Raw genomic sequence first — 23,831 nt, forward strand, 5'->3', positions numbered from 1 at the left:
ATTCCCAACAACCACATGGTGTCTCTCGACCATCTGTGATGAGGTCTGGTGCTGTCTTCTGCTGTGCACATGTCCATGGAGGCAGAGCACTGTGTACATAATAAATAAATCTTAAAAGAAAAAGATGATCTTAAAGAAAAGAAATCTGCTATTGGAAAATAACTTCCTGAAATATACACACATGTATATATAAATGTTGTTAACCTACACCAGAGGGTCAGTGCTTTCTCCAGACAAAACCAGTTTTGCAATAATTAGTTCTGGAAATGTGTTACCTTTTCTGGAGGTGTTGGCCTCCAATGTTTGGAGAGTCTCCTGCACTCTCCAAACATTGCAGACGGTCGCCATAGCTCTTTAACTTGAAGGTAAGATCCTGTGTCTGAAGACACCACATACTGGAGACATAGGATAGAGAGAAAACTAGTTGTTACTGACCTGGTAGATTAATCCTTACTGGTTAACTGCCATATTGCTGGGAGGATATATGAATCCTAACAAGGCAGAAAACTCAACAATTGTGTCATCAAATTTTGGATCCTGCGTGGTACAACAAAGATTGGCCAGGGAAGATTTGTGTAATAGTGGCTTGAATGTTCTGGGTAACTGCCCACCAAATTTACATTTACTTTAAGCCTGATCCTCAAAACAGAATTCATGCCTCCTACTATAAATTGTGAAAAACAAACAAACAAAGAATCAAACAAACAAGAAACAAAATACCCTGCCTACAAGAATTGCATTGATAAGGAGGGAACAAAGATTGAGGAAATATCCAACCAATAATTGGCCCAACCTGAGACCAACCCTACACTACAGAGCCAACGCCAGACACTATTAATGATGCTCTGTATGCTTGAGGACAGAAGCCTGACTTGACTGTTATCTGGGAGGCTCCAGACAGCAGCAGATGGAGACAAATGCTGAGACTTGCAGTAAAGCTCTGGGTGTACTGTGCAAGTGTAGGGGGAAAGATGGAAGGGCCAGGTGTGGACATGAGCCTCACAAGAAGAACAAGAGGTAACTAACCCAGTGTCGTTGGGGATTACAGAGACTGAGACATCAACAAAGGAACATGCATGATTTGAACTTGGCTCCCTGCACATATGTGGCCAAAGGGAGACTTTGTCTTCGTAGGGGGAGCCTAGCTAGTGTTAGGAGGATCTCTTTCTAACATGGACTCTGTTGCCTGCTTTTGGATCACTTCCCCTTGGCTGGCCTCAGGAGATGATATGTTCAGTCCTGATGTCACTTGATGTGCTGGGGAGGGTTGATATTGGGGAGAGAAATCCCCTTTTTCGGGGAGTGAAAGGAAAAAGGAATGGGGAACTAGAGGAAGAGATTGAATGGGAGGTGAAGAGGGAGGAAACACCCTTTGGATGTTAAATAAAGAAACTGAAAAAGAATAAAAAATAAAAAATAAACAAAATAAAATAAAATAACAAAATACGTTTGGATAGGTCATAGGCCCAGAAGAGAATCTGATATGTTATCCTGCTAAGTTAACATACTAAAAAAAGCACCATCCATGTCCTTATTTTTGTGGACATAGATCAGTGTATCTTTTAGCCACCATCAGTTAAATCTCATTTGCAGTAAATGGTAAATAATAAGAGACTCCTAACTGATCAGTGTGCCTGGAATAAGAGATTGTGGAACACTCTGCTTTACTAAGACAAATCTTCCACCCAATACTCACAAATAACCATGAAAGAGGATTGATCTAAATTACATGAGCAATTAGGACAGGAGGAAATGTATTGTGCAGCTTGGAGCAGAAAAAGGCATCAGGACACTTCAAAGTGCAGTCAATTATGTACTGAAAGGGGTGTGTAATTGTTCAAGAGATTAGAACCATGAAAGAGAAGCTTTCTGCTTTGCAGAAAAGCAACTGAAAAGGTGCTCAAGAGTGAGACTCCAGCAAGAAAAACATCCTAAGGGGTTTCTTGGCCCATGAAAATGATTTCCTAGAACAATTTTCATTATCTTCAATGTACAGAAGCTGCTGTAGCTCTGGTCCAATAGTACCAGGGTTCATTGCAAATTGACAGCCAAACATGTCATTGTTTTCCATGAGAAACTAGGGTTAGAGTCATTAATGCTGTAAGAGTCAGGAGATCATGGATTTCCTCCAGGGTTTCACAGATAACAACTGCAATCAGAAAATGTATCTGAAGATCACATCCTAAGAGAAGGTTCAGTGAGGTAACAGGCTTAGTCTGGCTCTCCAACTCCCTTTCACCTTGCAATCATAGGAACTGTCTGTCTGCTGAAAGCCAGATGCCTGCTTCACTGTGGCTAGCAAATCAACATCAACAAAACAGCCTGAAAATTTCTACAAGTGATCAGAACTCTTGATACCCTCTGCCAATCACAGTAGAAAATCAGAACTCTGCAATTTGCACCTGGACTTAAAATGTTTAATCTCCCTGACACACCCTTTTGTTTTTTTTCCCAGTTGCAGTTGAAGTCAGAAACTGATGGGAAGTAAAAACCACCTGATGCTAGATGTGGGTGAGTAGGGCAGAGTCCTAAATGTTATCTGAGCTCCTGCTGTTTCCATGGTCAAAGAACTGAGGTATCTTTGTAAGGAATTTTACTGTAATGCCATATTCTTCTTGTCTGTCTTTCTCTCTCTCTGTATCTCTTTCGCTCTCTCTCTCTCTCTCTCTCTCTCTCTGTGTCTCTCTATAGATTATTTTAATATGGAGAGTGATCTTAACTGTACCTCTGGCTTCCTGTAGGTTCACTTTGACCTCATGGTTCTTCCACTTGAGCATCTCATGCTGGGCTTTCAGCAGTACCCCACCATGTCTGGCTTACTTTCCTTTTAGAGGTGCTTACCTTCAGTGCTGTGTGACCTGACATTTGAGATCTCTCCAGTGTTGCTTCTCTCTAGTTTGCTCACTGTTAGGTTTGTAAAACAAAAATCAAAACAAAAACATCGGGTATATATATATATCAGATTTATGAATTTTGGAAACACGTCTCTTATGAATTTTTATCCTTAATTTTATTTGTCTGTATTATAGGCTTTAGCCTTTAGGCTGATTTTTTTTTCATTGCTTGTCACTATTTTCAGTAAAATAGCACCAGAAAATGGATTTTTATCTTTCTTGTTCTATTCTGACTGTCCCACTAAGATGTGTTTCTCTGAGATTAAAGAACTTGCTATTCTCATAATGTTTCTGTTCTTGATGCAAAGTGTCAATAGATATATCATGACACATTCTGTTTCACAAAGACACAAAATTGCACAACCTGTTACCACAGTGGCCTGAACTTGGAACGTCATCTTCAGTGAGTGTTGCTGTATTGCCCTCTTACCTGGAACAATTTGCCTTCTACCTTTGTCTTACTTTTTAGCAGTTGATATATGATGTGCCATTTGACTACCCACACAGAGAAGTTTGGACACCATTTATCATGGGATACAAAATTCTGTGCTTTGGAATCTTTTGTGTCGTCTTTGCTTATTATATTTATACACCCATACCAGAAAACATTGAAGAACGCTGGAGAGTGAGAATGATAGACGCTGTTGTGAAAACGACTTCACTTGTGGTAATATTTTTTTTCTCCCTTTCGAAATTGGAAAACCTTGTGACCAATATATGTGAAATTTCCTTTAGTGAGTACTTTGAAAGAGAGTTTGCTTTTCTTTAGTGCTATATCCACCAAGTAATATTATAGTTCATGTAGTTAACTTTGTAGTTAATCATTAATATAACTTTATGACTTTATTATCTATTGAAGGACACACAGTGTTTGTAAGATGCTATTTCTAAAGTTAATTATATATTGACAACACGAAAGAACCAACATTCCTAATGAATGCTTGAGTAATTGTTCATATGCTTAAATATAGTTGATATTTTTCACAAAACATAAGTGCATACATTTGCTTAATCTTATGTGAACAATTTATTCATATTATAAAATTTAAGAGTACATTTAACCTTCCACTATTTTAGTACCTTTTTTTTTCCTCTTGAAGTAGTTTCTAATTTCTGATACTCAAATCAATGTATTCTTCTGCCTGTCAGAATTTGGCTTACATTCATCTATATTTACTGTGTTAATAATTAACTCAATGGTAATAATAATTTCATTACAATATTATACAAGTGTTATGGTATTCATATAAATTTTATTTTAATAATCAGAAAAGTGTCATGATAGTGGCATTTATTTTTCATATCCTTTTGTAACTATAATAATTTAGAGCTGGCAGTCCTCTCTGCTTTGGCATTAGTTTGTTGTGCTATCCCATCTGTGAAATCCACTGGAAAGCTACATTGTGAACTCTTTTTTGAGCACAGTGTGTGCTATATTGTCTTGTCCTTGTCATCTCTCAGGCCCACATAGCTTTATGACCACATCTCGGCACCTACTGCTGTTCCTGCCTGTCTTTAGGTCCCATGTTGTTAAGATTCAGATTTTATAATGACAGCACTCAAGATACAGCATGTTCTCTTTTACTGAAATGTGCTTCTGTCTGGAAGGTTCATGGCTATTGTGACAATAGGAAGGTTCTATTTAAAATCTTGGAAGTTTCCAGCTGTTAGTTCTACTGTATCCTTTCATCACTTTTCTCCATGTAGATAAATGACAAGTTGTTAGTCTTAAACATTTATTTTTTTTTAGCTTCTATTACTGTTTTTATTTTAGATTGTATATTTTATTTTGATAAATTTTCAAATTCAATGAATCTTTCTTTGTCATATTTTTTCAATTAAAGTTTATTAATGCATATTGTATTTTGGATAATTTCATAGTTTTGTTTTAACTTTTTCATTGAATCATTCTTAATACACTTCTTTTCTTAAGAACATCTGTTATTTAATTTGTTCCCAAATGATCCATCTTTACCTTATAGAACATGATTATAGTAGTTGTTTTTAAAGCATTGACTTCAGAGTTAGACAATCTCATTTAACATTTTTTATTTTGTTTCCCTCAGTGAGATAATCTCATTTGCTTTTCTGGGGGCGGGGGGAGCAGATAATTATGGTTTGTATCGTGGGTATTCTGAGTATCGTGGTGTGGTAGTTTGGTTGAGAGTGTCTGCTATATGCTTACATCATATATTTTAATCCTTGAGTCCCAGTCATTGGAAAGAATTCCCAGTCATTTGGGAAGAGTTTGGAGGATCTGGGTCAGTGGGCACCAGTTTTCAGGTTTCAAGAGACTTGTGATACACAATGCTTTCTCTCTCTGCCTCATGGTTTTGTATTACAATCTAAGCTTGCAAACTATCTTTGTTTTAATATCATGTACTCTAATCCCCTGAAATTACAAGTGCTTACTTTTATAAGTTGCCTTGATGGCAGTGTTTTATCGCACCAATAAAAAAGTAAGTAAGACACTTTGAGGTTTTTAAAATTTCTAATAAGTCTATAGACTATTTTTGTCACTGCTTTGTTTTGAGAGTCTATCAGTCAGGTTATAAGGAGACTAAAACAAACAATATATTTATATTTGTTAAAGATATTCAAGAAGATTACTAGATAATTATTTAAAAAATTAATTATATCCACTTTCTAGAAATTAGTTCTAACAATTGTCATTATTTTTGATTCTGTATTCCATATAAAATCCCGGAAGAAGTCTAAAATTAACTTGGGAATGCATCTGATTTAGGATTAAAACACTGTTGTCAGCAAACAGATATTCATAGATACTAAGCTTATCAAAAGAAGAATTATCTATACTTCTATCCTGAGACATTCATATTAATACATGTTTTTATAATATTCTAGTAACAAATATCTATATAGTTACTTTAGTTGAACTAGTAGTTACATGTTAGAAAACTGGTTAGAAATAACCAGTAAGAGATACTCCAGCTATAGAAATAAAGAGTATTTTATGGAAAAGATAAGTTACATCTTTGTAGTTTAAAAATAGAAACTTAGACTATTAATAATATAGTAATTAAGTAATTATATTTTGATACTGAAATGGGTTGAAGGCTAGGCAGATAGTGTAATGAATAAAGCATTTGTTGTACATGCAAAAAGCATGAGTTTGGAAGTCTATTTCCACATACAATTAAATAGAGTGGTATTCATTTATGACCCTGTGGCTCCCGCTGTGGCCTGGGCAGATGAGATGAAAGAATCCTGGAAGTTCATGGGCTAGAAGGACTAGCATATGTAGTGGCAAAGAAGAGCAGACCCTAACCGAAACAATAAGGAAACTCATAACCAACATCTGAAAGTATCTTCTGGCTTCCATAGAAACATGATACCTACATGCCTGCACACACACCACACACATACACATAAAGTTAAACTTCAAAAGTTGAAACTAAATTTAGTAAATAAATAAAATGTTGTAAACATGAGTACAAAGAACGGGAGCATAAAATGTTATTTCCTGATTGTATTTTTAGATAAAATTTACAATTAAGAAGACCCTAGCCCAATGAAAAGTACAAGAAGAAAATTTTATGGTATCAAATGAGATTATTTCTGTGGCCTAGTAAGGCTGCTCCCCCCTCAGAGGGAGGTGATCAAAGAGCCAGCCACTGAGTTCTTGTCACAGATAGTCCCTATTCTGATTACTAGTGGACCCACTTGGATACTGAGCTGCCAAGGGCTACATCTGTGCAGCTACATCTGTGTTATCTCCATGCATGGTCCTTGGTTGGAGTATCAGTCTTAGAAAAGACTCCTGGGCCCAGATTTCTTGGTTCTGTTGGTCTCCTAGTAGAGCTCCTGTCCACTTAAGGTCTTTCTCTCTCCCCCTTTCAAAAGATTCCCTGTACTCTGCCCAAAGTTTGTGTATGGGCCTCAGCATCTTCTTTGACACACTGCAGAGTAGAGTCTTTCAGAGGCCCTCTGTTTTAGGCTCCTGTCCTATTCCCTCTTTTCTCCTTCTTCCAAAGTCAATCCCTTTTGCTTTTCTGAATGAGGATTGAGCATCTTACCCCAGGTCCTTTTTCTTGATTAGCTTCTTTTTAGGTGTATGGACTTTAGTAAGATTTTCCTATTTTATATGTCTAATATCCACTTAAGTGTGTATATACCAAGTGTGTCTTTCTGCTTCTGGGGTTCCTCATTAAGTATGATCTTTTCTATTCCTACCATTTGCCTGCAAATTTCATGATTTCCTTATTTTTAATTACTGAGTAGGATTCCATTGTGTAAATGTACCACAATTTCTCTATCCATTCCTGAGTTGAGGGGCATCTGGGTTGTTTCCAGGTTCTTGCTATTACAAACAAAGCTGTTATGAACATGGTTAAGCAAACATCCTTGTTGTGTATTTGAGCATCTTTTGGAGTGGTATAGCTGGATCTTGAGGAACCACCATTCCTAATTGTCTGAGAAAGCACCAGAGTGCATTCCAATGTGTTTGTACAAGTTTACATTCCCACCAGCAACGGAGAATGGTTCCCCCTTCTCCACATCCTCTCTAGCATATACTGTCACTTGAGTTTTTGATTTTAGCCATTTTGATGGATGTAAGGTGAAATCTCAGTGTCATTTTGATTTGCATTTTCCTGAAAACTAAGGATGTTAAACATTTCTTTAAGTGTTTCTCTGCTATTTGGCATTCCTCTATAGAGAATTCTCTGTTTAGCTCTGTACCTCATTTTTAAATTTGATTACTTGATTTGTTGCTGTTTAACTTCTAGAGGCCTCTACATATTCTGGATATTAGCCCTTTGTCAGTATAGGGTTGGAAAAGATCCTTTACCAGTCTATAGGCTGTTATTTTGTTCTGACTACAGTGTCCTTTTCTTTACAGAAGCATTTCAGTTTCATGAAGTCCCATTAATTCTTTGTTGATCTTAGAGCTTGTGATGCAGCAAACCCAGTGGATGTAAGCTGTGCTTGGCTCTCAAGCCCCATTGTCTACCATTCTGAGGAGGCCTATGAGTGCCAGCACAGAGTTTTCAGCTTGGAGCTTTCTCTTCCTGCTTCCAATATGCCTACCTTGCACACAGAAAGTGAATCCAATGGAGGGACCCCAAAGCCAGCTAACAACAGAGATAACCAGAGGTGTAGTGGTCAGCTTAAGATCACAACAAATAAAACTCAGGGCCATATGACACCACTGAAAACAAGCAGTCCTACAACCTAATGCACTAGAGATACTATCACATCAGAAATGTAAGAAAAAGATTTTAAATCTGACATTATAAAATGTTAGAGGTCTTAATGGAGGAAAATAAATCTGCCAAAGAAATATAGGAAAATACAATTAAACAGGTAAAGGAAGTAAATAAATCCCTAATGGAAACATAGGAAAACACAATCAAACAAGAGAAAGAAATGAATAAAACTGTTTAAGACCTAAAACTGGAACTAGTATAAATCAGTTGCATGCATACACACACACACACACATACACACAAACACACACACACTATCTGATGCAATCCTGGAAATGGTAAACCTAGAAAAGAAAATAGGAACTAAAGACACAAGCATCACCAAATGAATATAAGAGATGCAAGAAAGAATCTCAGGTGTAGAAGATACCATTGAAGAAATCTATACACCAGTCAAAGAATGAGTTACATCCAAAATGTTCCTGACAGATAAAATATTGAGGAAATCTGGGACACTATGAAAAGACCAAGCCTCTTGAATAATAGGAATAGAAGAAGACTCCCACTCCAAGACCAATAAAATAGTTTTAACAAACTCATAGAAGAAAACGCCCCCTATCTAAAGAAAGATTCTCTATAAACATACAAAAAGCTTACAGAATAGGGAATAGATTGGACCAGAGAAGAAAATCATCCTGCTACATAATAATGAAGAGAGCGAACAAACAGAACAAAGAGAGAATATTAAAAGCTGCAAGGAAAAAAAAAAGCCAAGTCACACATAAAGGCAAACCTATTCAAATTACACCTGACTTCTCATCAGAAACTCTAAAATCCAAAAGGGCCTGGATAATTATCTTACAGACAGTAAGAGATCACAGATGCCAGCCCTGACTACTATAGGTTTAAACAACATACAGGGAGAAAAGCAGATATTCCATACAAATGCAAATTTAAACTGTAATGATCTGCAAATCCAGCCATACAGAAGATACTAGAAGGAAAGCTCTAATCCAAGGAGACCAACTACACCCAGGAAAACACAGGAAGTAACTTTGCATATGCAAAATGAAAAGAAGGAAAGCACATATATACTCTACCACCACCAACATCAAAGTAACTGGAAGTAACAAACACTGGCAATTAATATCAAAAACTATACTATGATTTAACTGAAATTATTCAGTAATGTCTTAGATAACTTACCAAAAAAGCTAGAGTATTTTTCCTTCAAATTTTCCTTCAAGTGATTTTAAGAAAAAGAAACTGCTTTGTAGATGCAAATGGGAACATGAAATATTATTATTACAGAGTAACTTATGGCATTTTAAAACATTTAAATGAAACTAGAAACAATGCAGACAGCATAGTGGGTGAAACCCTTGTTGAGCAAGCATGAGGATCTGTGCTCTCACACCTCCAGAATTCAGAGACAGCAGAATACAGTAGCATGCATCTCTGCCAGTGGGAGAGGAAATGAAGACAGGAGAATCTCAAGCCCCAGGGTTAGAAACATCGGAATACACAGTAGGAACGATTGAAGCTGACTTGAACAAGGTTAAAAGCTGAGGACCAACACTGCAGTTTATACCTGACTTCCATAAGCACATATGGTTGACATGTTTACAAGCATGCGTGCACACACGCACACACACACAAATGTTCAACACCAAAATGAATGGCCAGTCAACAAGATAAGATGAAAATATTTGAACAGACATAGGATGTCACTTCAGATAATTTCTATCACTGAATACTTAATATTTTTATTTTTTCATTTTTTTTAAATTTTTTCTTTTTTTTATTAATTACACTTTATTCATTTTGTATCCCCCCATAAGCCTCTCCCTTCTCCCCTCCCGATCCCACCCTCCCTTCCCTTTCTGCATGCATGCCACTCCCCAAGTCCACTGATAGGGGAGGTCCTCCTCTCCTTCTTTCTGATCTTAGTCTATCAGTTCTCATCAAAAGTGGCTGCATTGTCCTCTACTGTGGCCTGGTAAGGCTGCTCCCCCCTCAGGGGGAGGTGATCAATGAGCAGGCCAATCAGATTATGTCAGAGGCAGTCCCTCTTCCCATTACGATGTAACCCACTTGGACACTGAACTGCCATGGGCTACATCTGTGCAGGGGTTCTAGCTTATCTCTATGAATAGTCCTTGGTTGGAGTATGAGTCTCTGGGAAGTTCCCTGTGTTCAAATTTTCTTGTTCTGTTGCTCTCCTTGTGGAGTTCCTGTCCTCTCCAGCTCTTACTATTTCTCACTTCTTACATAAAATTCCATTCACTCTGCCCAACAGTTTGCCATCAGGCTCAGCATCTGCTTAGATAGTCTGCATGGCAGCTGCTTTCAGAGGCCCTCTGTGGTAGGTTCCTAGTTTGTTTCCTGTTTTGTTTTTCTGGCTTTCAGAAGCCCTCTGTAGAAAAAGAGAAAAAGGCCAAGTAACATATAATGACAAACCCATTAGAATCACACCTGACTTTTCAACAGAGACTATGAAATCCAGAAGGGCCTGGACGGATATCATGCAGACCCTAAGAGAACACAGATGTCAGCCCAGGCTACTATACCCAGCAAAACTCTTAGTCCTCATAGATGAAGAAAACAAGATATTCAATGACAAAAACAAATTTTAATATTTTTATTTTTTGTTTAATTTTTTAATACCTAATATTTTAGAATTATTTATTTAATTATTTATTTGTATTTACTGCTTTTTCTTTTAAATTAGTTATTTGGGAATTGTATATAATGACTTCTGACCATATTTACCCCTTCTCCAACTCCTCACACATTCACCCATGTTTCCTTATAAATATTTGTGCATTTCTTCTTTACCCACATTAATCTATTCCAATCTGCACTTCCCATATATGATTCCTTCAGCATGTGAACATTCACTGGATATGCCAAGAGATACATGCTTAATTAAAACAGACTGGTTGTATTGTCTTCCTCTGTGGCCTGGCAAAGCTGCACCCTCCAGGGAAAGGTGATCAGAGAGCCTGTCACTGAGTTCTAGGGGAGGGGCATATGGAAAGAAGAGGGAGGGTGGGTGGTATTGGGAGGAGACGAGGGAGGGGGCCACAGCCTGGATACAAATTTAATAAGTTGTAATAAATGATAATAAAATATAATAAAATTGACTCTCCTTGTCCCACTTGCCATAAATTGTCAGTAGATCCTCAGCTAGGGATGGGATTTTGTGACCAACTTCTTTCTACACAGCAGGCATTGCTCTTGTTTGGACTTGCACAGATCTTGTTCCTGCTGTCACAACCACTGAGTTCATAGTGTCAGCTGTGAACAACTGTCATGTTGTGTCAGGAGGACACTGTTTCTTTGTATTCATTCAATATCTCTGGCCTATGTAGCCTCTCAGTCTCCTTTTCTGAAGTGATCTCTGAGCTTTGGCAGTATAGATGTTTCATTTAGAATTGGGTATTCAGCAGTCTCTTATTCCACACCTTGGTCCATTTTGCATCTGTGTGTTAATCACAATCTACTACAAACAGAAGCTTCTCTGGTGAGGATTGAGAGATGCCTTAATCTATGGCTATAACAATAAGTCAATAGGAGTCAGTTTAATACTGTGTGTACATTTAATAGAGTGGCGTAGTAGTTTCTCCTTTTATTGCATATGACCCACTTATTCAAAGATTCCTGACCAAACAGTGGTGCCAAGTATGACCTTTGTCTCCTGGAATGGGACTTAAATCCAATAAGAATGTCATTGTTTTCTCCGATAATGTTCAAATCTCTATTGAAACAATGGGAGCGCCTTGCCTTCCACTAGTGATTGTAGATCTTAGGTTTTACAGTTGGGTAAGATTGGTGATTACTCTTTTCCTTTGGTAATATGCATAGCAACTTCCAACTTATAAAAGGTAGCAAATATAGATGAAGTTTCTAGGTCAAAAACAGACTAATATCTCCAAGAATTTATTTGTTTGTTTGACAGTTTTATGCATTTACCTGATGAATTCCCTTTCTGTGCCTACTAAATCCATTTTCTCTGCAATTAGGGCTTCGTTTCTTCATTCTTTTGTGCAATCCAGTGATAGAAAGAGTTTCTTTCTTGAACATTGGAAGAAGATTATTTACCACAGAAAATGTAACACATTAACAGCTATGAAAAAAAAAAGACTACTCCTTCCTCATCAATCAATAACTACCAATATTTTTTCATGAAGGGATGGGAATATCCATGATGAATTGTTGACAGAAACAATTTTGTTTATGTCTAAATCAGATATCCACATTGAGATTTTATCCTACCAAAATGTTAGGATATAAAATTTAGAATATTATCACTTTGTATATTTTATTATCATTCAGTCTTTTACATTTTTGTTTCCAGCAAATTTCATGATTTTCTTGTTTTAATTGCTGAGTAGTATTCCATTGTGTAAATGTACCTACCTTTCAGGGTATCAAAGCAGATGCTGAGACTCATAGGCAAACTTTGAATCCCATGAAAGAACAGAGAGATAGAGAGACCTGGAGGGGACAGTAGCTTCAAAAGGAGACCAACAGAACCAAAAATCTGGGCACAGAGGTCTTTTCTGAGACTGGTACTCCAACCAAGGAACATGCACGGATATAAATTAGAACCCCTGTACAGATGTAGCCTGTAGTAACTCATTGTCTAACTGAGTTTCCTAGTAATCAGAAAAGAAATTGTCTTTGACAAAATCTCAGTGGATGGCTCTTTGATCACCTCTTCCTGAGAGGGCAAACAGCCTTTCCAGGCCACAGAGGAAGACAATGCATTTAATACCAATGAGACGTGATAGACTACATCAGATGCAAGGGGAGGAGGACTTCCTCTATCAGTGGACTTGGGAAGGAATATGGGAGGAGTAGGGAGAGGAAGTGTAGGAGTGGCAGGTGACCAGGGAGTGGACTACAGTTTGGATACAAAGTGAATATAATGTTATTAATAAAAAAATAAATTAATTAATACAAAAATAAGAATGTATAATGTTTCAAATTTTCTTTTGTTTTCATAGGCCACATTATTTGAAGAAATGGGTCTCATGAAGTATGAAGACACATTTTTAACTTTATCATCAGTTCACCTTTCAAAACCAGTTTCAGATGAAAACGTAACAGTGATTGACACAAACTTTAGTGACATTCCTGTTCGTCTGTACTTGCCAAAAAAGAAGTCTGAAATACTGAGACCAGCTATCATTTACTTGCATGGTGGTGCATTTGTCTTGGGAAGTTGCAGTAAGTGTATTTTTTATATGTATGTTATTCATGTATTCATATTGAAATAATTGAAGTGTATTGATGACAGAGTTGTGGACAAAGCATTGGATTATTTTGTTTGTCAGTTTTCAGTTTCTTGAGTCCTTTGTATGTTTTGGATATTAGCCCCTTGTCAGATGTAGGATTGGGGAAGATCGTTTGCCAGTCTGCAGACTGCCATTTTGTTCTATTGACTGTCTTTTGCCTTACAGAAGCTTTTTGGTTTCAAGATGTTCCAATTATTCATGGTAGATCTTAGAGTTTGAACTGTTTTTGTTCTTTTCAGGAAGTTTTTCCTGCGCTAATGAGTTGAAGGCTCTTCCCCACTTTCTCTTTTAGTAGATTTAGTGTATCTGGTTTTAATGTTGAGGTTTTTGATCCACTTGGACTTGAGTTTTGTGCAGGGTGATGAATATGGTTTTATTTGTATTTTTCTTTTTGTAAAGTTATTATTATTATTTATAATTTATTCTCTTTGTATTCCAGTTGTAGCCCCCTCCCTCATCCCCTCACTGTCCCAATCTCCTTTCCTCTTCCTCCCCAATCCCTCTTCCCTAGTCCACTGATAGGCGCAGTGCACCTCCTCTAATGTCTGACACTAGCCTATCAGGTCTCATCTGGACTGCCTGGATCCTCTTCCTTTCTGGGCTGGCTAAGTAGCCGCACTAGAAAGAAGTGGTCAAGGAGCAGGCAATAGACTTCATGCCAAAAACTGTCTCTTTTCCTCTTTTCTAGGGAACCTACAGGGAGACTGAGCTGTCTATGGCCTACACTTGATCAGGGAGTCTAGGTCTTTTCTATGAGTTGTCTTTGGTTAATGCATCACTCTCTATAGTGCCCCTGGGGCTAAAGAGGCCAAACAAGAAGGAGGATCCTAGAGAAGATGCTTATTCTCATTTGCAAGGGAAAACAGGATAGACACCAAAAGCATTAGAAGAGAGTAAACAGGACTGGAGCCTACCACAGATGTCCTCCAAGAGACTCCACTCAGGAGGGGATCAAAGCAGATGTAGAGCCTCACAGCCAAACTTTGGACAGTGCATAGGGAGTCTTATGGAAGAAGGGGATATAAAAAGACCTGGAGGGAACAAGAGGCACACTAGGAGACCAATGAAACTATTTGTATTTTTCTACATGTAGACATCTGCTTAGACCTAGCCTATCAGGTGTCATCAGGACTGTCTGCACAATCTTCCTCTGTGTCCTAGTAAGGCTGCCTCCTCTCCTCAGGGGGAGGTGATCAAAGAGCTAGCAACTAAGTGCTTGTCAGATACAGCCCCTGTTCCCCTTACTAGGAGGCACATTTGGAGACTGAGCTGCTGTGGGCTACCTCTGTGTAGGGGCTCTAGGTTATCTCCATGCATGGTCCTTGGTTTGATTATCAGTCTCAAAAGACCTCTGGGCCCAGGTTTTTTGTTTGTTTGTTTGTTTTGTTTTGGTTGTTGTTGTTGTTGTTCTGTTGCTCTCCTTGTGGACTTTCTGTCCTCTCCCTGTTTTCTATCTCCCCATTCTTTCATTAGATTCCCTGTTTCTGCTCAAAGTTTTGCTATGATTCATAGCATCTGCTTTAATTCTCTTCTGGGTAGTGTCTTTCAGAGGCCCTCTGTGGCAGGCTCCTGTCTTTTTCCTTTTTTAAAACCCTCTTACAATATTTATCCCATTTGCCTTTCTAAATGAGGATTGAGCATCTTACCCAAGATCCCCCTTCTTACTTAGCTTCTTTGGGTATATAGATTTTAGTACAATTATCCTATATTATATGTCTATGCTTTGTCTTCTTCTGTGGCCTGGTAATGCTACTTCCCCCTCAGGGGGAGGGAATTAAAGAGCAGGCCAATCAGTTCATGTCAGAGACAGTCCCTGTTCCTATTACAATGGAACCCACTTGGATACTGAACTGCCATGGACTACATCTGTGCAGGGGTCTTAGGTTATCTCCTTGCATAGTCCTTGGTTGGAGTATCTGTCTCAGGAAAGACCCCTGTGTTCAGATTTTTTGGGTCTATTGCTCTCCTTGTGGAGTTCCTGTCCTCTCCAGATCTTACTGTTTCCCACTTCTTTCCTAAGATTCCCTGCACTCTGCCCAAAGGATGCCCATAAGTCTCAGCATTTACATTGATAGTCTGCAGGGCAGAGCTTTTCAGAGGCCCTCTGTGTCAGGCTCCTGACTTGTTCCCGCTTTTTTCCTTCTTCTGATGTCCAGCCTCTTTGCCTTTCTGGATAGGAACTGAGCATTTTATCAAGATTCCTCCCTCTTGTTTAGTTTCTTTAGGTGTAGAGATTTTAGTAGGTTTATCCTATATTATATGTCTATATGAGTGAGTATATACCATGTGCATCTTTCTGCTTCTGGAATAGCTCACTCAGGATAATCATTTCCAGATCCCACCATTTACCTACAAATTTCATGATTTCCTTGTTTTTTATTGCTGAGTAATATTCCATTGTATAGATATACCACAATTTGTGCATCCATTCCTCCACCGAGGGGCATCTGGGCTGTTTCCAGTTTCTGGCTACTACAAATAAGGCTGCTACAAACATGGTTGAGCAAACCAGACACTCTAAACCGCTTAGAAGAAAAAGTGGGGAAGAGCCTTGAACTCATTGGCACAGAAGACTACTTCCTGAACAGAACACCAACAGCACAGGCTCTAAGAGCAATAATAAATAAATAGGACTTCATGAAACTGAAAAGCTTCTGTTAAGCAAAGGACACTGTCGTCAGAACAAAAGGGACAGCCTACAGATGGGGAAAGGATCTTCCTCCAACCTATATCTGATAGAGGACTAATATCCAGTATATATAATGAACTTAAGAAGTTAAACAGCAACAAATCAAGTAATCCAATTAAAAAAATGGAGTACAAAGCTAAAGAGAGAATTCTCAATAGAGAAATATTGAATGACAGAGAAACCCTTAAAGAAATGCTCAACCTCATTAGGCATTAGGGAAATGCAAATCAAAACGACCTTAAGATTTCACCTTACATCCATCAGAATGGTTTAGATCAAATACTCAAGAGACAACACATGCTGGAGAGGTTGTGGAGAAAGGGGACCCCTCCTCCCTGCTGGTGGGAATGTAAACTTGTACAACCACTCTGGAAAGCAATCTGGTGCTTTCTGAGACAACTAGGAATAGCACTTCCTCAAGATCCAGCCATACCACTCCTATGCATATACCCAAAAGATTCTCAAGCACTCAGTAAGGGCATTTATTCTTGTTATTCTTATGTTTTGTCTGTTGATGTTGTCTTGGATTCCTCGGATGGTTTGTGTCAGGAATTTTTTAGATTTAACATTTTCTTTGACGGATACATCGATCTCTTTTGTGTATCTTCCACACCTGAGATTATTTTTGTCCACCTCCTGTAGTTTGTTGGATATGCTAATCTGTGTAGTTCCTGTTTTCTTCCCTAAATTATTCCTCTCCATGATTTCTTTTTTTGGTGTTCTCTTTAATTTTTTACCATTCTATCTTCAGATCTTGAATTTTTTTTTTATTTCCTTCACCTGTCTGACTGTGTTGTCCAGGTTTTCCTTCAATTCCTTCAGCTGTTTGAACATTTCTCTGTTTCTTTTATTTCTTTCAGTGATTTAATTATTTCCTTTCTAAAGGACTTAAACTGTTTGGCTACATCTTCCCGCAATTTTTTATGGATGATCATTCTTTCTTTGACTTTATCTTCCTCTATTTCTTTGCAGATGGCCCCAATCTGCTTGACTTTATCTTCCTGTATTTATTTAACGATGGCCAAAATCTGTTTGACTTTATCTTTCTCTTTTTTTTATGCATTTAATGTTTTCCTTCATTATCCTCTCCATACACTTAAAAGTAAGGTCATCTTGAATTTCACTTATGATAGGGTGTCCAAGGCTACTTGTCCCTGGATAACTGGGTTCTGGAGATTCCATATTGCCTTGGCTTTTGTTGGTTGTACTTTTATGCTGGCCTCTACCCATCTGGCTGTCTCAGGTTTGGCTGTTATTTTCTGGTACCTGCTGGAAACCAGGGGTGAGGAGAATCACCTTGGTAGAGAGATGGTTTTTCCTAAAAGTGACCTCCTCAGCTTTTTGGGTATGGTCACTGAATGGCCAGTGCTGCTCCGGAATTGCTACAGCTCACCTCAGGCCTATGGACATCTGAGGTAATTGTGGTCTTTGGTAGTCAGGGGTATGGTTTCCTCTCACCAGAAGTCTTGAATTTTCGTTTATTAATATAATCATGTGAATATACTAATTCTAATGAATATGAAGGTGATGGAGAGAAAAGTGAGATTGCTCAATTGAGATGTGTATCTCTATCATAGAATGAGGACACCTACAAAGCAAATGACAAACAAGTACACTACTACTTAGTCTTATGAATCAACTTAAAAACTTTAGTAAGCATCTTTGGTATGCTTTAAACTTATCTGTGTTTATATTCTTGGACACATGAGTGCTTGTGTGTCTGTATATGTGTGTGCTTTTATGTATGTATGTGCATGTGTGTGTGTAAGTTTGTATGCATGTGTGTATGGGTATGTGTGTATACACATGTATTTGTATTTCAAATTATTCAAACATATTTAAATTCACTCTCATATTTTCTGAATTTGACATATCTGGGTAATCCTATTAGTGAAGTTGAATTGCTTTTTAGTCACCAAGTGCACTAAGGGCCACTGAAACATACAGACTTCACACCTTCTGTCCCACTCCTCTCTTCTTACCTCCAGTACATGAAACCCTTAAGCAGAATCTACTCCTCACTTTAAGAGAGAGATCACCAGTGAGCTTGAGGTTAATTGGTGAGGCTTATGATTCAAAGGTCATGAAATACATCAGTGTATCTTCTGTGAGAGTGAGATATTTACTTGCATAATCTTAACAAGCACTTTCTAGAGTGTTCACTTTGTTTCTTTAGGATAAGTCATTGAACCTAGAATTCCCTTATTTGACTAGTCTTAGCTGGCCGGCTTTTCTTATCTGTTGAGTACAGGTGTTATGATTTATTTCTCATGCCCTTCATACATTTACATGTCTACTGGGTATTTGAATTCCTGCTCTTATGCGATTGAGTGCATTCCCCACCGAGCTACCTCACTCAGAGTTATTTCTTTTTATTCTTTCTTCTTTTAATTCTTCCTCTTCTCCTATTGCTCTATTTAAGACTTCTAATGAAGAGTATCACTGCATCGTGCCAGACAGTTTAGAAAGTACATTCATCTTTTAACCAGGTGACCATTGCTTTGTTCTTTGCAGCCACTATTGCCTTGTGATAACATTCCAGTCTCATCTCTTCCTAATTTTTTCATGAAATTTACAAGTTACAGAAATACTGAGTACCTTCTCGTTTTACCTACCTAGATAATGATATTTCCATTATTAAGTTTGTGTATATGGAATGAAATTTTTTTCAAATATTGAAATAATCTTGTATTCTATACCTAGCATTAATCTAAACTGGAAATTATGATTTTTCTTGTTGTCCACTTGAGCTTGGTATGCATTTAATTCAAAAATTTAAATATATTTTTATAGGTAAAACTTATTTGTGTTTATATGCTTGGACACATGAGTGCTTGTGTGTTTGTATGTGTGTGTGCTTATATGTATGTGTGCATGTGTGGGCGTTTGTGTGCATGTGTTTATAAATGTGTACATATGTATATGTGTAGAGGTGTGTGTGTGTGTGTGAATGTGTGTGTACCTGTAGATGTGTGCATCTGTGTGTGGACATGTGCTTTTGCATGTGGGAGTGAGTGTATATGTGTGAGGAGGTATGTGTGTGTGGAGGTGTGTGTGTGTGTGTGTATGTGAGTATGTAGTATGTGTAAGTATGTATGTATGCTCATGTGGAGGTGTGTTTTTGTGAGTGTGTTCCTGTGAGTGTATATGTGTGTTTTTGCGTGCACGTATGTGCGTGTATTTGTGTGTGTCTCTGTGTTGTGTACAGTTGTGTGTGTGTGCTGGATTTATGGCGTTAGTATGGAAATGCTGTTTCCCTTTTATATTTCTATCACTGTTCTTAGACTTAGCTTTGTTTCCATAACTTGATAATCCACCAAGCACACTTTTGTTTTTGTCTATTTCATTTCAGAGATGCAGCCCTATGATGATCTGAACCGATGGACAGCAAACAAACTTGATGCTGTTGTTGTGGGAATAGAGTAAGAGAATGACAATTCTCATGCTATGGTCATAGCCCTCCCAGACTAGGCTTGATTTACAAAGCAAGTCACCTGAGCCTCAGTCATGGCTGGATCCCTGTTCTGAGCTTAAATTTAATTTTTTTCTCACCTAGAAAGTGCAGCCACTACAGTCTTAGGATGTGTTTAACTTGAGCTACTAATAAAAACGCTGTAGTTTAGATTTACTCACAGACTTACTAATGTTAGAAGAACAATGTTGGAACTTTCAAGTGTTCCTCAATAATACTTCTTCATATATCATGACTTTGACCCAAATTTCCATCATATACCAAGGATGGGAAGATACATGTTACATTAACCTTTACTGGATGTGTTCTATATTTATGAAACCTTCATCATGAGGGTGAATGTTTCCGGTCAACTCCATAGTGCAGAGTGGATTTACAGAATTGTGGACTGACCTGAATACACTGAAAGGAAACTCTTCACTGCAAGTGTAATAGAATCAAGTAAATATACTGGAAGGGTCAGTGCTGTCCTTGTAATCAATCCTTGAAGCAACTAGAATAATTACATATATTTTCAGAAATATCTGACTTACAATCTTAAGGATGGTCTGCCTTTCCTGTTGTAATGTCACTATATTTGCCACATTATTATTTTATAGAAGATTTTGAAATGGTGTGTTATCTTACATTTACTTTAATAATTGTATATTTCTTTAGGTACTTGTCATTATTTACCTTGGCATGTGTTCATATTTTTAAATTATATATATATATTTAAAATATGTAATTTATATTTTTTAATTTTAAACTTTTGGACAGTATTTGAAATATAAACACCCACAAGGAATCTAGAAATTATCATCCTGAATGAGGTATCCCAGAAACAGAAAGACACACATGGTGTATACTCACTTATAAGTGTATATTAAACATATAATATAGGATAATCATACTCAAGTCTGTACACCTCAGGAAGCTAATCAAGTAAGATCCTGGTAAGATGCTCAATCTTCATTCAGAAAGGCAAATGAGATGGACATCAGAAGAGGGTAAAAACAGGGAACAGGTAAAAGGCCTATTACAGAGGTCCTCTGTAAGACTCTACCCAGCTGGCTCTCAAAACATATGCTGAGATTCATAGCCAAACTTTTTTCAGAGTGCAGGGAATCTTATGAAAGAGGGGATGATATATATGGAAGGAACAGGAGCTCCACAAGGAGAGCAAAATAACAACAAAAACAAAAAATATGGGCACAGGGGTCTTTTTTGAGGCTTATGCTTCAAACAATGAACATACGTAGAGATAACTTAAAACCCCTGCACAGAAGTAGCGCATGGCAGCTCAGTGTCCAAGAGGGTTCCTCAATAATAGGAACAGGGACTGTCTCTGACATGAACACATGGAATGGCTCTTTGATTGCCTTCACCTGAGCAGGGAGCAGCCTTACCAGTCCACGGAGTAAGACAAAGATGCCAGCCCTGATGAGATCTGGGAGACTAGGGTCATGTGTAAAGGGAGGAGGACCTCCCTATCATTGGACTGGGGGAGGGGCAAAGGAAAAGAAGAGGGAAGGAGGGTGGGATTTGGGGAGGATGACTAAGGGGCTACAGCTGGGATACAAAGTAAATAAACTGTAATTAATAAAAATAAAATAAAAAATTACAAAAGGACTATATGAATAACATTGTGTATATTGGTTTATAAATAACTAAAGAATTATAATAGTTTAAAATGATACAGATCAATAATAAGACAGTCCAATTGAGGCATGCTCCTATAAGACATACAAACACCCACACATACAGAATAAATCATCCAATACTATACTCTATTAATAATCAATTTGCAGTGTTTTAGGAAGGCCCATTAGTACAGTAAAATAATATTAGGATGTCTTAATTATGTAAAAATATTTAAGTATTACTATTAAATATTAAATAATATTATTTTAACATTGATTCAAATTCTCTCGTTTGTGATATGAAATTCTATATTTTTATAGTATTCTGACCGAAATCAATTCCTAAATGAATGTACCTATATATAATTGGAGACCACATTCTCTTATTTTACATTTTACTGGGAAATTCTATCAATACTTATGGATTACTTTTGAGTCAGCAACTTCACAGAGGGCCTGGTAAATTCTTCAGATACAATGAGGGTGAGGTCTCATCCTCTCTCACTCATTGTAGCACAGATCCAGTGCTAAGTCTAATGAAAGGTTCAAAACAGAGACCAATGTTATTAATATATCTGTTGGTGAAGTTGAAAGAAATCTGTGGTTTTTCTTATTGTTGTTGTTGTCTGTGTTTTTGTGTAAAGCTACAGGCTTGCTCCTCAGTATCCATTCCCAGCTGCCCTTGAAGACTCTGTTCTTGTGGTCAAGTTCATTCTCCAGGACAAAATCCTTGACAAGTATGGAGTAGATCCTGCTTGCATTTGTATTTCTGGAGACAGTTCTGGGGCTACGTTGGCGGCAGCAGCAACTCAATTGGTATGTTGTGTTTCTCTAGAGGTTTGACTATTCTGCTCTTGGGCTGACATGCTGTCAACATGTCTGTTGACATTACTGCTCCTGTCTGTCAACAGGGTTTCTCCTTGGCTGCTTCTAGTATTTACATCTTACTCTAGCAGCTGCACTGGGCACCACAAGTATACTTCCTTTTACTCTTTGTGTATCTGACTCTACATCAGTGAAATAGCTAATGAAGTTCTATGAGGTGGCCTACAAGACAGATCTAAAAATAACTCAAGCATTTACCACATGGTATTTGATAGTCAGATCATGTCTTTGCCAGACCACGGCTTTTCTTGGTTGAGGAGACATTGTTTAGCCATATAACTGCAGCACTTTCCTTCCAACATTTGGGAGGCCAGAAAATTAAAGAAAGTCTCTTTGTATCTTTAGAGTTTAATACTACTCATATATTCCATGGTAATAGTTATAGTCTTCCCCAAAAGTGCAGTGTGACTCCACAAAGGCTGCTAGAAAAGGTAAAAAGCAAAGGTTTGTTATAGATCCACTTCTGTGCTCTGCAATTTCAAATGCTTCTGGTCAGGTGAGACCTGTTATCCATCTACATGGCCAACATTGAGACTTGTGAAACTGTTCCTAGGACAGCTCCTAAATCCTGGACTAACTCAGGCAACAGGAATTTTTCCATAATTGCTATTTTACAAAAGGCTCTCAGCTGGAGCTCCTGATCATCAGAGCTTCTCTGGGAGATTTGCTATGTGATATTCTGAAAGAGTTTCAATGCATTGGTATCCACTGTTTTAGGTGTCTAATAATAAAGAATAGTGTTATGAACATACAGGATGAAGTACAGACAGATATTCCTATCATAAAAGTTCAGTAGCTTTAGTACAATGGGTATTGAATGAGGAGACCAAGTGTCTCAGGACTGCATGGGAATAATAACATTTGGATCTCAGATATTGTTCTTCCCACTCTTTCCCTTTAAGGCTTCAAGTTTAAACAAACATGTTATTGTCCTGGCATTTCTTTCTGCTTCTTTTGATTGAAACATGTGGAAATTTGAAGTACTGCCAAAAGCCATTATTCTTGCTCATTTTTCTAAAATGTGAAAAATTTCATTTATAATGTTTTCTACTTTGTATAAATGTGTATACATAACTGCTGGTTTGTGCTCAGATGTGTGCTCAAGCATTCCTTATTTACTTTTGATCTCTTTTGAAGTAAGCTGATTCACTCACCTTAAGCTGCAGCATTCTGACAAACTAGGTGGCCAGTGGAATCCAGGGCTGCACTTGTCTCTACCTTACATTTGCTGACCTGTGTTCATAGCAGCTTTATTTATAATAGCCATAATCTGGAAACAACCTAGATGTCCCTCAACTAAGGAATGGATACAGAAATTGTGGGTGGGGGGCCAAGATGGCGGCACCGGGAGAACACCATGTCTGAGAAGCAGGACAACACACTCCATGCAGCGACCCGGAGACTGAACTCTGGGCCCTAATACAACAGTGATCGATCATGTTTCCCAGGTGAGGGGAGGCTCCCACAGCGTGGGAAGCAGTCGGGTCCACTCTTGGCTGCCCAGCCAGAACCCAGAAGAGAACCCAGCAATGCAGGCTTTGGGTCTCCAGGCTGGTGCCATCAGCCTGCTTGTCACGATCAATTTCCCAGGCTGATTAGTGGGCACAAGGGTGCCTGAGGCTGGGAGTACCAGCCCCAAAAAAAACCCCACGGGGAAGGAAAGTTGCCAGACTGGTCACGGGCCACCTAGTCTTTCCCTGGAAGGTCTCTCTGACCACAGCGGGTACCTGCCGCCATCACAACTGAGCTCCAGCTGTGGGCGGGTAGCAGCTGCGCGCCCAGCTCAAAATCCCTACTC

The 23,831-nt window shown here is 38.1% G+C and overlaps 1 protein-coding gene across 1 annotated transcript; it reads left to right on the plus strand.

The window, feature by feature from the left end:
• Positions 1-3,423: 3,423 nt before the first annotated feature.
• Positions 3,424-21,964, plus strand: LOC129682075 (arylacetamide deacetylase-like 2; the record flags this gene model as incomplete). Its single annotated transcript, XM_055614261.1, has 4 exons — positions 3,424-3,561; positions 13,075-13,297; positions 19,407-19,476; positions 21,793-21,964. Coding segments are annotated over exons 1-4 (603 nt in total), but the record flags the coding sequence as incomplete, so codon positions are not given.
• Positions 21,965-23,831: the final 1,867 nt, after the last annotated feature.

The sequence above is a fragment of the Psammomys obesus genome, unplaced genomic scaffold (assembly GCF_907164565.1).
Source record: "Psammomys obesus unplaced genomic scaffold, mPsaObe1.curated_primary_1811, whole genome shotgun sequence".
Lineage (NCBI taxonomy): Eukaryota > Metazoa > Chordata > Mammalia > Rodentia > Muridae > Psammomys > Psammomys obesus.